The 15,072-nt window shown below is 44.6% G+C and overlaps 1 protein-coding gene across 1 annotated transcript in view; it reads right to left on the bottom strand.

The window, feature by feature from the left end:
* PRKCE (protein kinase C epsilon) overlaps nt 1–4,943 on the bottom strand; it is a 726,422-nt gene extending 721,479 nt beyond the window's left edge. The window contains exon 1 of the mRNA XM_044663289.1: nt 4,596–4,943. Coding sequence (XP_044519224.1) covers nt 4,596–4,943 — 348 coding nt within the window. The remainder of the gene's footprint in view (nt 1–4,595) is intronic.
* Nucleotides 4,944–15,072: the final 10,129 nt, after the last annotated feature.

Genomic DNA, 15,072 nt, shown 5'->3' with positions numbered 1-15,072 from the left:
TCAAACTATTTTGTCACCATCTGATAACTGGAATTCTGTATCTTCATATCAGAACAATTAGACTGTTTAGAAGTTAATTTCATCTGGAAAGTGTAAAAGTGAAATTTGGGAAATGCCATCTTTAAATATATATATATATATATACATATATATATATATATATAAATGTATGTATGTATTTTCTGGACACGGGGAAATTATCAAACTACATTTCCCGTGGTCCAACGGGTTTCCGGTTCCGGTTCTTTGGGCGTGGGGACACCTACGTCTCCACGCAGGGAAGAGTTTATAATCTCCTGGGTTAGGAGGGAGTGGTCTCTTGGCCAGCAGACTGGGGAGGAGACAGGAGAAAATAATGGCGAGGGCGGCGGTTTTGAATTCTTACAAGCGTGTGGTCTAATAACTTTATCTATCAGCATGGCTTTAATTAAATTACTAAATTATATAATTATATCAGCCTTTATTATTTTTTATCGTAATACAAGCTGGGGTCCTTTTTACTCAGTTTCCCCTTATTTTGTCAGGTGTTACTGTAAAGTCCAAATGACAGGAAGCGGTTAGGAGAGTACCAAGGAAACACTTCTCCAGTTGCTCTATTAAATTCAATTCTATTCAATTATGTAAGGCTTGCTATCAGTGCCCAGCCTGTTTGTGCCACTGGGTAAGCAAAGAGAAGACAGAGCCGGGTCCTCAGAGAGAGTAAATGAGTAGGTAGGTGCCTAAAGGTGTGGTACAGACAGTAAGTGCCATAGAATAACCCAGTAGTTTGAAACTGAACCTCAAAAATTAGCATTCCAACCAGGCACAAAGGTGAGAATAAACAGATTATCTGAGGCAGCTGGTGTAGCAGTGGATTGAGTCCTGGGCCTGGAGTCAGAAAGACCTCACTGTTCAAATGTGACAGATGTTTAGTGACTATGTGATCCTGGATGAGTCATTTTAACCCGCCTCATTTTTCCCATCTATAAAATGAGGATAATAATTCCACCTCTCTCCCAAGGTTACGGTGAATATCAAATGGCATATTTATAAAGCACTTAGTACAATGTCCAGTATTTAGTAGGTACTTAATAAAGGTTTGCTTCCTTCCTTCCTAGTGGAGGATCTCTAATACCCCTTCCTGGTCCAACCTTCAGTGATTCTGTATGTCATCACCACACACAGTGAAACAGTGAAAGGCACATCCAGACTGTATTGGAATGCTAGAATTCAGCAGGAGACATGTTGGAAAGATAACAGGAGGGCAGATAATATGGAAGGAGGAAAAGTAGGAACAAAAAACAAGCTGGGATTATTGGAACTAAGCCATAGAGATCAAGTTATTAATGATAAAAAGAACCAATGTATGAACATTATAGATTCATGAGGTTTCTGCTTTACCCAATGGGTTCATTAAGTGATGTTCTAGTCAGGCTTTCCAAGAACTAGAATACTGGAGAGGATATTTGTAAGGTGAGGAATGGAATGGGCAGAGGCTAATTCATCCATGCTTTAAAAAGTAAGCATCTAGATCTTACAGAGAGCAGCTAGATGGCTCAGGGAGTAGAGTGCTGGCCCTAGGGTCAGGAAGACCTGAGTTTCAACTTCAGCCTCCAACACTTGCTATCTGTGTGACTCTGGGCAAGTCACTTAATCCTCTTTGCCTCAGTTTCTTCATCTGTCAAATGAGCTGAAGAAGACAAAGGCAAACCATTTCTGTATTTTTGCCAAGAAAACCCCAAATGGGGTTCCAACTGAACAACAACAGTTTTAGAGGGGGGAGACATGGACAGAAAGTAGGATTTGAGGTGAATCTTGAAAGAAGACAGGAAAGCTAAGAAACAGAGGTGAGGAGAGTTAATATCCAAAGGCAAAGGCTCCTAGATGGGAGATCTCTGTGTTATATGCCAGGAACAGAAAGTAGGCCATTATAACCAGACTAGAGAGTCTATGGAAGGGATTAAGTGTAAAAGGACTGGAAAAATAAGAAGGGACCAAGTTAGGAAGCGCTTTAAAATAGGGAACAGAGGACTTTCTATTTGACCCCAAAGATAATGAGGAAAATCACTTTGGTGGTCTTGTGGAGGATGGATCAGAGTGGAAAGTCCTTTGTGGAGGAGACCAACCAGAAGCTTATTACAATAAAAAAATAGGCGATGAGGGTCTGTGATAGATAGGAATGTAGGAGAGATTTTTTGTGAAGACAGGAATGACAAGATTTGGTAACATCTTAGATATAGGAGATGAGGAGGAGGGAGGAGTTAAACTGGGTCTGGGAGCCTGAGAGGAAGATGGTACACTCAACAGTAAGAGGAAAGTTCAAAAGAGGGAAGGGTTTGGGGGGAGATAATGAGTTCTCTTTAAATGAGCAGAGTCAAGGAATTGTTTTGAAAAACACAATGTACCATATGAGCCCAAGCCATGATTATTAAGAGAAATGGTCTACAGACAATGGACTGAGAAGCCTTTGGCAGAGTCACCCCCACCCCCAGGGAAGAAATTCTGGGCCTTCCAGAGATCAAAGCCAAGGAAGCAGTGTCATGAATCCTTCAACATACCCTGCAGATCCTTAACACCATTCCCTGTCTCTTCTCCTGTCTCCCTCATGGACAGTTCCCCGCCATGCCCATTTGTGAAGAGCCACATGAAGTCAGCCACTGGAGCAACATTTCAGCTCTCCCCTTGCCACAGGTCTGAACCCATGCATTCAGAGCACCCCTGCATAAGCAGCCATGTTTGTCTATGAGCAGTCAATTCTCTCCCTATTGTCCTGTTCATGTTGTCTGCAAATACTGCAGCAGTTCCTTACATGCTGTCCCTTTCTATCCTTTGCAAAAACAAAACAAACAACCAAAATGCCATTCGAAGCCATATGTTTGGTAGATTCAGAGGGTGGTCCTAGAATCAAGCATCCTTTCAGTCATCCACTTTACACATAGACAAAAATAGGAAGTTTATTTCTATAATGTCTGGACTGAGGGTTAAGTGTGAGCCTGAGAGGAATATGGAGAGGATGTGGAGAAACCTTATGGAAGGGGAAAAGGCATGACTTTCTTTAGTATTCCATAGCTGTATTCTCATGCTTTCCAAAGTACCAGCTGCTTTCTACCGAGGGTTTTCCTGGTGAATCTTGCTGGAGCTTCCTCGTAATCCCAGTAACCATGGTTTCAGCCAGTCTACATTACACTCCTGATTTTCCCCCAAGTCCCAGTCTGATACAGAGGGATAAAAATACATAGATAAGGCCCTAACCAGAGCTGACATTCAACTTTTGACCTCTGGGAGGTTGGATCATAAGACAGGAAAGTCTGTGTATCTAAAAATCGGAATGTTACCATCATTCCAAATTCAAGTTGGACAAACAGAGATCTATCCCCACTTTGTTGCTCAGAATACAATTGATTGATAACCCTGGAAATATGGAAAATATAAACAAATCTCCATGCCTTCTTTTCCCTGGAAATAAGTAGGAAGATCTGAAAACACAGAAAATCATTTCCTAACTTAACACTTTTCTGCTGGCAGCTTAACTGCTCGCTTCTCCCTCCTTTTTTAGAATGCCAAGGTTGAATGTATTGCAGCTGATAGTACATTAACAAGCCTTATTACCAATACTCTAGTATTTTGACAAGTTCTCCAATCAACCAGACCTCCCTCTTAGAAATAGTATCCTATGGCACAGTACCTTAAAAGTTAAAACAAGGCAGCAATCTAACTTTAACTAGAGATACACAGAAACTCTATTACCCATAAGTACCACCTTTTCGGTTTTTTCCCCTAAGAGGCAATCCAAGAAAGAGACTCTAGGTGGATTGTAGAATCTCTGAGACTTGTTTAAAGCAGACTCAGCTAATGTTTCAGGGACTCTGGAGAGAAGGTGGCTGTCATAGAGTAAACCACATTTCTATCTCTAGATAACAGAAAATGTACCAGCCGCCATGCAACAGATGAAAAAACCAGCAGGTTTTCACTGAAAAAGCCGAACACACCCCCACACACTCAGCATTTATTTGATCTCACACAGAATCAAGCCCGGTAGCCCCTTCGCTGGTAAGGGGAATGGTAGAACCACATGCATTTTCCAGGGGCTGCCAGAGGTGGGGAATCTTTCCACACACTGTCAGGCCGCCAACCCTCTTAAGTGGCAAGAGGACCAGTGCTGGGTGACCAGCCTTGGCTTTCCATACTCTAGTGCTCCCGCTTCACCAGCTGCTCTGAGTTCCGTGAGGTGAATGAACACAGAATCAACCCAACCTGAACCAGTTCTGATGGGGTGGGGGTGGGAAGGGGACGACGGGGACGACGAGGGGGGAGTAGGAGGAAGAGGGAAACAGGAATAAGGAAACGTGAAGGAGCTCACTGTCTCCTATTCTCCAGGTTCAGCTTCCTCGTCCCAGGCCTCTCATTTTGCCCCTCACTAAAAAATGGAGGTGGGGCACCCAATACAACTGAGACCCTTCCATGTGACTCTAAGTTGCATCAGGTTCTCAGTAGGTAGTAACCCCTACTCAAAAGAATCCTGTCACTTCAATGAAACACTATTAGCAGAGAACCCCACCCCTCTGCTGCCCCGACTCCTGCTCCCACCAGACTGTCCCCCAACCCGATATTCTCACCCAGTCCTCGAAGTGGCGGCTCCCGTTCTGCAGCAGCTCCTCAAACTGGATGGTGCAGTTGGCGACGAAGTCGTCGTACCCGATGGGGGCATCGTGGAAGACCGCCAGTTCAATCTTGCGCCCATTGCACACGTCGGTGACAAATTCATCGTGCCAGGCCGGGCTATTGGTCTTTTGCTTGGTAGCAGTCTGTCCGATGCGCGAGTCATCGACGTTGAGGGCGATGTAAGGGTCCAAGAGGAACGTCTGAGGCCGGGGTCCCACCGCATGGCGCAGTGACCAGGCTGTGGGTTTCAGGCTCACGGCCTCGCAGATCTTAATCTTCAAGAGGCCATTGAAAACTACCATGGTCGAAGGAGGGCCGGTGAGGGTGGGGGGTAGGGATGGGGGGGCAAAAGGGCCGGGGTCACTCAGACCGAGAGTTCAGCGAGAAATAAACAAGGACTCTTGGAGCTGGGAGGAGGGGTTGGTGAGGTGAGGGACTTCTTGGGGCGGGAGGGATGGGGACGTCTGGGTCCCCTCTCTCACCCCCCGCCCACCTCTCTCCGGCTTACACTCACGCACACACACACACACACGCCTACACCCTACCTACACCTTGTAATGCTTCGCCGTAGTTCTGGCGATTCCCAGCGAGTGCATGTATTTCCTCGCTGGAATCCTAACGGAAAACAGGGAGGGGGGTAGGGATGGGGATGGGGGGAGAGCTGGGGGACGTCCGTCTTTGGATCAAGCCTCTCCTCTCTCCCCCCCAGCAAACCTACGGTAAAATAACAAGAAATGTATACACTATATAGGCTCTCCCTCGCCTCTCTAATGCTCCTAGTGTCTAGGATGGTGGGGGTAGAGTGGGCGCTGCGCCCAGTTCTTACCTACCTTTCAGAAGCATAATCCCCGGGAAATTATTACTTTGGCGGGGGTGCTTGGGAGGGAGGGAAATGGGGCAGGAACGAGGGGGGGGGGGGGTACAATTTAGAATTCGACCCGGATCCTCCTAGCAAATCCAGCTTCTTCGCCTCCAGGAGAGGAGGGGTGTGTGTTAATGTGTGTATCTGTGTGTGTCTGTAGATGAAAGGAGGGATGTTATAAATATAAAGAGAGATGCATGTCGATAGGAAATGATCCTCTTAAGAAAAAAAAAATTTAACCCTAAACTACACATGCACAAGCACCCCCTCTGCAAAACACAACACACACACACACACCTCCCACTACTTCCTCCGAACCCCTTGTTGCCTTCTTCTGGTTGCCCTTCTTCACCCTCAGTCTGTATTCGAGAAACGCCAAAAGCCAAGAACCTTACATCCGCACAGGATTCGGGGGGCTGTTTTGCTGCTGTGCTGCTGTGCTGCTGCTGCTGCTACTGCTGCTGCAGCTGCAGCTCCAGCCGCCGCCGCCGCCGCTGGGGCTCCACCTCACAGGCCAGGCAGGCACTAACCCAGTACTCACCAGGAGCTGCTGGGGCTGGGGCTCCCGGAGCTTTCGGCTTTAGCCCCACCTCCCTCCGTTCTAGCTCGGCCTCTGACACTCGCTCCCCCTAGCTCTGTTCGGCTGTCTCTCGGTCTCTCTCCCTCCCTCTCTCTCCTCCTGTGAGTGTGTGTGTCTAATGCAGGAAATGCGCAAAAGACGTCAGTGTGTGTGTATGTGTGTGTGTGTGTGTGTGTGTGTATGCGCGCGCGCCTCTGAGTGTGTGTGTGTGTGTGTGTGTGTGTGTGTGTGTGTGTGTGTGTGTGTGTGTGTGTGTGTGGAAATAGAAAGTTTTGCCGGTTGGGGGAGCAATGCGAGAAAAGTGTGCATAAGATAGGGAGGGAATAGGGAGAGTGGAAAAATCTTCCCTCCGTTTATGCTGGCGGGGGAAGTGGGCGGGCGGGCAGGGGTGCGGGTCGGGCTTGCAGGGGGACTGGCCGGACGGGAGGAGGGGCGCTTCGGGGTGGGAAAGGGCCGGCGTATATACACTATTCGGTTAGTTGCAGGCGAGGCGCCTGAGAAGCAGATCGCTTCTAAAGTCTCCGCTACCCCCCACTACCCGACTTTTGGGAGGAGTGATGTAAAACTGGAGGTTTGGGGGAATCTCGTCTCTTTCGCTCTCCACCCCCTCCCACCTAGGTTCGGGAGAGGTAGTAACTCGAGTTGTCTGGCAAAGAAATGCGGGGGGCGAAGCGGGGGGTGGAAGGGTCCGCCTCTTCCAAGGGACTCCACTCAGCTCTGGGGGACGAAGTCATCCAAAAGTTGGGGCGGGGTGGGGGTGGGGGGAGCTTGCGATTGTTTCTTTTGTTCTGCTACAAATTTTCCATCTTTTTGCAGCATTCCACGCTTTGGAATCGCTCTGGTGCTTCTCGCTCTGACTATGATTTGATAGAATCCGGTATTTGGAGGTGTTTCTTCGTTCAGTGTTGTGTGTACGTGTGCATTTTTAAGAAAAGTACCTATTAATATCTTTTGAACTGTCAGACCCTTGTTTGATCAACCCGAGCTGACAGCCCTTGTCCTTGCAACTGATGAACTGGACGCATATTGAAGAGGGAGAGTATGTATGTGCGTGTGTGTGTGTGTGTGTGTGTGTGTGTGCGCGCGCGCGCGCGTGTGCGTGTGTACGCGCGCGCGCGTTTCAGTGTATGCTAATTTCCTCCGTAACCTTTAAACTCTCTCTCTTTCTCTGGAAAGCTGCAGCGGTGGCTAAGTCACGTGAGGGCCGGAGCCCTGGGCTGCTGGGGAAGAATGTCCTCGGCTCTCCGCGCGCCGGGGAAATGAAGCGCAGCCCCGCCAGGATCCTTGCTGACTGTCCCGCGCCAGCGCCAGCGAAGGCGGGCGGAGAGCTGGAGAGGAGGGCCAGGAGACGCAAAGGGGAGGGCCTCAGCGAATAGACTCTGGAATAGGATTGGCTTGAGAAAGAAACAGTGACAGTGTCAGCAAAGAGGGAGGGGGCCCGGAGGTAAAATCGGAAATTTTGCAAAAGGGGAAAAAAAAAAAAAAAAAGGCTCTTCTTCCCAGCCCACCAGCGGAACAGAATAAAATCTTAACCTTGGCAAAGACCTTGGACTCGCAATTCAGCCTGGAATCCTGGTACATCATCTTTGACAGGTGCTTATCCAATTCGTCCAACGACAGAAAACAATCCATTTCAGTGTGTGTGTGCACACATGCTCTCGTCCCGAGTTATTCACAGTTATGATTGTGAAAAAATTCTGTAGAGAATCAATCAAATTCTTTCACCATCAATCCTAATTCTGCCCTCCGAAGTGACGCGGAATAATAACAATGATAATAATAGTTAGCATGTATGTAGCTTAAAGAGCTTTTCAAATCTTATCTCAAATACCCTCACAACCACTCTGGGAGGGAAGGCACCATCTCCCCAAAAGTAATCCCTCTACCACAATTCAAGACCTGGGTTGTGCAGGTCAAATTAGACAAGAATTAGGCATTTCTGCAGGTAATTCAGTTGCTATAATAATTCACATTGACATAACATTTATTATAAAAAACATTTTACAACAATCCCCTGAGGCAGATAACTGATGTTTATATAGCCTTTTAAAGTTTACAAAGTACTTTACAGATAGCATTTAATTAAAAATGGGATTAAAGAGCTAAAGCTGAAAGGGGCCTCATGGACTATCTAGTCTGGTCTATTCATTTTATAGATGAAGAAACTGGGGCCTAAATCAAGGAAAGTGGCCTGCTAATAATAAGTGACAGCCTGACCTAGAACCTTTTTAACTCTAGGTACAGTGTTCTCTTCCTTGCACCATGCTTTCTTCTATTGAATCCTGTCCCCCCACCACCACTCCACACAATCTCCATAACTCTATATTCCCATTTTTACTCTGGGCAATAGGATTTTTTTTTTATCTTTTACAAAAATAACCCTAACCTTTCATCAGTATTGATTCTAAGGCAGGAGAGCAGCAAAGGCTAGGCAATTGTAGTTAAGTGACTTACGTGTCCAAGGTCATACAGCTAGGGAGTATCCCAGATCAGATTTGAGTCCTCCCAACTCCTGGTTTGGGCAATATATCCACTGTACTATCTAGCTGCCCCACCAATGGGATTCTTGATAGATCAGACAAGTAACTATAGAATTATATGGGGTATTATTCCTATTACTCAAAAGTCAAGATGAGGATGAACAGGTTAAATAGCCAGGATGCTTATATTCAACTCCATCTTATACTATCTTCTGTCTTAGAATCAATACAGTGTATTGGTTCTAAGGCAGAAGAGCAGTAAGGGCTAAGCAATGGGGATTAAGTGACTTGTCCAGGGTCATACAGCTAGGAAGTGTCTGAAGTCAGATTTGAACCTAGGACCTCCCATCTCTAGGTCTGGCTCTCAATCCACTGAGCCACCCAGCTGCCCTCAACTCCTTCTCTTAGTGACAAGGGAGTTTCCTCAAGTGAGAAAGCCTGGGAATTAAGAATTGATTCCCAAATGGCACAGATCTAAACAAGCTTCTTCCATGCTTTTTATCTTAATAAAGCAGGGTGAAGAAGGTGAATTATAGAGGCCACCATCAGATTTCTTTTCAGTAACTGCATTAGTAGGAGCCAATAAATAGTAAAGCTAAAAATGTATATTCTGAGCGTGTTGGGAAAGGAACAAATATTTATATAACACCTACTAGGTGCCAGGCACTGCACTATGTACCTGTGAAATAGCCCATATTATCCCCATTTTACAGATAAAGAAACTAAGGCAAACAGAGGTTAAGTGACTTGACTAGTGTCACACAACTAGTAAGTATTTGAACCTGTATTTGACTTCAGGTCTTCCTGGTTTACAAAGTCTCAGGAACCAAACAGTATTGCCCAGCATTCTGGGTATGGTTATAGAAAGATATCATTTGCACTCAAAAGATTTTAATATATTTTGAACTCTTGGATTCCACACAAATTCCATTACCATAATCTGACCTTCAATTATTATAATACTCCTTTCTCAAAAAGAGGAATCTCATTTGGGGTTTTACAATGATTTTTAAATATTGTTTCTAGATTATATGTAGATACACTTTGAATAATTGCTTTCTGACATTTTTCAGTCTATGTTCTCTCTCTCTCTCTCTCTCCTCCTTGAGATGGCAGGTAATATGATGTATAGGTTGTACGTGTGCTACGGAATATCATTCTGGAAAACAATTTAAAAAGAAAATAATGCTTGCTGACTGATACAGGTGCCTTTGGTACATGTTTGATTTAGAGAGAGAAATGTTGGTGATCTGGTTTTGTTTTTTTTGGATTGGACCTATGATTATATCAGCGTGGGGAAACTCCTTCCTTGATGCAGATCAGCAACTTTTCTCTTATTTATGATCTATGTAGAGGTGCCTGAGGCACTGAGAGATTCAAAGATATCTATTGCCACTGGATGGTTTGTGTCAGAGTCAAGACTTAAATCCAATTGTTCCTGACTCCAAGGCAAGTCTGGCTGCCTTGGTGGGGAGGTAAATGTAGTACAAATGATTATATAGACATAAATATAGAGCTGGAAGTGACCCTCCTGGTCCTCCAAAATTCAACCCTTTCATTTTACAGGTGAAGAAACTGAGATAGAGAGGTTATGATTTGCCCAAGGTCACACATGTAGTGCGTCTCAGAATCAAGATTTAAATTCAGATCTTGCACTCTAGAACAAGTATACTTTAAAAAAAAATCTTATCTTCTGTCTTAGAGTCCATTAGTATCAGTTCCAAGGTAGTAGAACAGTAAGGGCTAGGCAGCTGGAGCCAAGTGACTTGCCCAGGGTCACACAGGAAGTATCTGAGATCAGATTTGAATGGAGGACCTCCTGTCTTTAGTCCTGGTTTTCTATCTGTTGAGCCACCTACCTGCCTCTAGAAGCAAATGCTTTCAAACTACACCATACTTCACTTGAGCAAATGTGGGGAAAAGCTCTTCACAAACTTTAAAGCCCTTCTATGTCACATCATTATTATATGCAGCATTGCTATTTGCACCATCCTACAATCACTTTATTTCTAAACACTGTTCTCTTCTGCCTTTCTCCAAACTTGGCAGTTAAATTCATATCTCATTGGGGATTATGGAAATGTCAAATTTAAGCTTTTGAAATGATCATTTCTGAATTGAATGAGAAAAAAAAATCTTCATGTTTGCCTGGGGGGGAAATTCTTTCAACAGAATGCTTTTCTTTTGACTGATGATTTTTAAAATATCAACAGCATTATTATTTTGAGACTTTAAGATCAGAAATTTCCAATCAAAATAATGATGCACTCCTTATTCTAAGTGCTCTGAGCAACTGAAGATAATAAATAAAATTGCAATAATTATCTTGACAAGAACTTTTCATCTAAGGTCACTTTAATCACTAAAATCCTCTGAATAATGACTAGAATTTATTTATAAAGCAATTTCAGGTTTACAAAACACTTTACATATGCTCTCGAGGCCCAGAGAGTTAAGTGACTTGCCTGAAATCACTTAGTAAATAAGAGGAGTACTAAGTGGAAGAACCAGGATCCAAACTCTAATTCTATGATTCTGAGTTCAAGTGTTACTTCTTTTTAATATTTTATTTTCCCAGTTACCCATAATAACCATTTTAACATATATTTTCCGAAATTATAATATCCAAATTGTCTCCCTTCCTCCCTTCCCTCCTCGCTCTCTGAGGCGATAAGTCATATATGCTCATGAAAAACACATTTCCATGTTGGTCATTGTTGTGAGCGAATACTCTTATAAAATCAACCACACACACACAAATGAAAACACAAATAAAATGGAAAAATAGTATGGTTCGATCTGCATTCACACTTCAACAGTTCCTCCTCTGGAAGTGGGAAGTGGACAGCATTCTTTGTCCAGAATCGTCGTGGATCATTGTCTTGCTGAGAGTAGCTGTCTTTCACAGCTGATCATTCCACAATATTGCTGTTACTGTGTAAGGTATTCTCCTGGTTCTGCTTATTTCCCTCTGCAGCAGTATGAGCATTATTTCCTTTAAACCACTGTGCTTTCATGTTGCCCTCCTTAAGGATTATTCTGGCTAAACAGCACCCTTCCTAAATATGGTGACTCAAACTTGTAATACAGTTCTCTAGGTGTGCTTTGACCAGAACAGATGGGAATTGGACTCTATGTTCCTTATTCTTGAACATTTTGCCTTTCTTAATGTAGCAGAAAATTACATTATCTTTTTCAGGTGCCCTATAACCTCTGTTGAGTCTATAGTCACTGAGACCCCCAGATCTTTTTCAGGTAAGCTGCTACCTAGCCACATCTCTCTCTCATAGTGTGCTTGTCAAGTTGACTTTTCCGACTCAAAAACTTTTTATTTACCCCTATTAAATGTTACCTTATTAGATTCTGCCCCATGTTTAACTATTTTTTTAAAGTCTTTTTGAATCCTGAATCTGCTGTTCAGCCTAATGCATAGCCCTCTCTGTGTCTGCAAATTTTCTTTTTCTTAAAAACCCTTACTTTCTGTTTTAGTAACAACTCCAGGACAGAAGGACAAGGGCTAGGGAGTTGGGGTTAAATGGCTTGTCTAGGATCACACATCTAGGAAATGTCTGGGGCCAGATTTGAGTCCAGATCCTTCTGACTCCAGGCCTGACACTCTATCTACTATGCCACCTAGCTGCCCCTGCACATTTTCTAAGCATGCTATCAGAGTCATAGAAGATAATAACATGCCACCAACTATGCAGTCTTAAGGCCTGGGTTCAAATCCCATGTCTGATGCTTATTACCATTATGTCTTTGAGCAACTCATTTAACCTCCTTGAACCTCAGTTTCTTCATCTATAAAATGAGGAAGGAGATGTTGGACTAAATGATCTCTGAGGTTCCTTCTAGATCTATGATCCTATGACTTTAAACAATATGGGGTGAGTGGAGGGACAACTACATGGCTCAGTGGATTGAGATTCAAACCTAGAAGCTAAAGAGACTGGGCTCAAATCTGTCCTCAGACACTTCCTAGCTGTTTGACTCCAGGGCAAGTCATTTTACCCCAGTTGCCTAGTCCTTACTGTTCTTCTGCCATGGAGCAGATATTCAGTATCAATTCCAAGAGGGAAAGTAAGGGTTTAAAAAAAAAAAAAAGCAATGCTGGAACAAGCACAGATCTCTGGGGCACTCCATGATAGACCACAAAATGGTAATGAGCTTTGGAACAGTCAGGTGTCTGTCTTACATTCTACATGTGCTCAGGTGAAGAAATTTGAGCACCCGGGTAGTGGAGGAGCAGCCGAGCAAGCAAAAATAAAATACCTCTAGAGCTCAGCTGGCCCTCTGCCAGACCCACGCTCATCTGGCTCATTGCCTCACTCAGCCCCCCAGTTCCCAGACTGTAGCTTTATACCTGTCACTCTCTCACTTGTTGTTATTTAGCCTCCAGCTCTCCTGGTGGCTCTGGTCACTAGAACAGAATCTGGGCTTCTCTTAAACCTTAACTCAGGCAAAGGGAAACTAGGGTAGGGGATGGGGAGAGACCCTGGTGAATGGAACATGGTCAGCTGCCCCCTTTCAATTCAATAAACATTTAAGCCTACTATGTGCCAGGCACTCTGCTAAGCACTGGGGGAGACAACATGCAAATAAAGCTATACAAAGCAAAATCCATACAGGACAAATAGAGGAAGAGGTCTGGAATTCAGAGGAGTCAGGCAAGGAATTCTATAGAAGCTGGAATTCTAGTTGGAACTTGAAGCTGGAGAGGTCCATAGTCAGAGAAGAGGAAGGAGAGAATTCTAGGCACAGAGGACAGCCAGAAAAAAAGCCCTGAGATTTTGCTCCCTCCATTCCCATGTTACACACAAGTACATTCTGTCAGAAAAGAAAGGGGGCAGCTGGGTAGTCAGTGGATTGAGAGCCAGGCCTAGAGATGGGAGGTGCTAGGTTCAAATCTGACCTCAGACACTTCCTAGCTGTGTGACCCTGGGCAAGTCACTTGACCCCCATTGCCAAGACCTTACCACTCTTCTGCCATGGAACCAATACACAGTATTGATTCTAAGATGGAAGGTAAGGGTTTAAAAAAAGAAAGAAAGAAAAAAGAAAAATTGGTGCCAAGCCTACTTTGACTCCTATTCTGATCTGGATCTCTGAAATAAGCTGATCAATCATTTAATCCACAAATAGTGGAGCTCCAACTATTTGTGCAAAACATAAATTTGTTGGAGGTGCTGTAATGGGGACAAACATTCCCTGTTCCCAAGGAGATTACAACATAGTTGAAAAGACCAATTGTAAACTACATATGTGCCCTTGGACAAGCCATTCAACCTCTCTTGGCCTCGGTTTCCTCCTTTGTAAAATGAGGGGGTTGGACTAGACCTGTGTTGGCGAAGATGTGGCACACATCTTCACTCCAACAGAGGACATTTTTCACATGTCTCGCCCCTCTGTCCAGCCACCCACTGCAAGCACTTCCTCCCTCCAATGACTGGAGTAATGCAGGGGCCTCACAGGTAACTTGAAGGTACAGTTTGGGCACACGATCTCTAAAAGGTTTGCCAATGCTAGACTAGGCTGTACCTGAAGTCCTCTTCCTCCTTCAACAATATGGATCACCATTTGGCCAACCAAATGCACTGAAATGTATAGGGCCTAACATGAGAGGACTGGACTAGTTGATTTCCACAATCCTTTCCAGCCCAGAATCTATGATCCCCTAACTCCAGATGATGGGGGTGTTCTTACTTCTTATGTGGGAGGCTTTTCCTCTCCACTCGTTGAGCCACCACTTCTTTGCCCATCTTTCCCTAGAGCCTCAAGATCTTTAGAGTACTTTTAGGGCCAAATTGCCTATGCCCATTCTGACCAGCACTTTCAGTATACAAGTATAACCAAAGAAAATGTCAGAACTGAAAGAGATCTAGAGATCACATGAACGACCCCTTCATTCTACATTTTGGGGAAACTGAGGCCAAAGAGAATAACTGACTTGCTAGAGAGTAATAGAGCCAGTACTAGGACCCAACTCCTAATGAAATCTATTATGACTACACAATAACCTAATTACACAAGTCCATACAGCAAACTACTCAACAACCTAAAAGTACCCAATTCATGGCCATTTGAGTCTTTGGGGGGCTTATCATTGAGGAAGAGTCTCAGCAGCATCCATTGCCCATTCTAGTATTGATTATGCTGGAAGATAGGGTGTATTGGGAATCCTAATTGTCACACAATTTCCCTGGATCTTATTCCCAGACCCAAGCAAGGGCTCCAAGCATTATGGGATAGCATCGCCCTCTGGTGGAATTATCATGCAAACACCACTCTGGATCCCTGAGCTACAACTGCTGTGTCCCTCCCTCCCAGTCAGGCCCTCAGGTTGCTTCTCCACTCCTACCAATCCTTTTCGGGAGGGGAGGGAAAGGCATTTTCCCCTCACTCCTTCCCTAACTCCTCCTTGGCTCTCTGTCTCCAACCCCCCCCCCCAGGTGCCCCTGTACCTCCACTTTCCAGGCTGAGTCTAGAACTCCCGTTTGCCTTGTCTTTGG

Source organism: Gracilinanus agilis, chromosome 2 (genome assembly GCF_016433145.1).
Source record: "Gracilinanus agilis isolate LMUSP501 chromosome 2, AgileGrace, whole genome shotgun sequence".
In the NCBI taxonomy this organism is placed as follows: domain Eukaryota; kingdom Metazoa; phylum Chordata; class Mammalia; order Didelphimorphia; family Didelphidae; genus Gracilinanus; species Gracilinanus agilis.
This window is presented reverse-complemented; position numbering and strand designations above follow the sequence as displayed.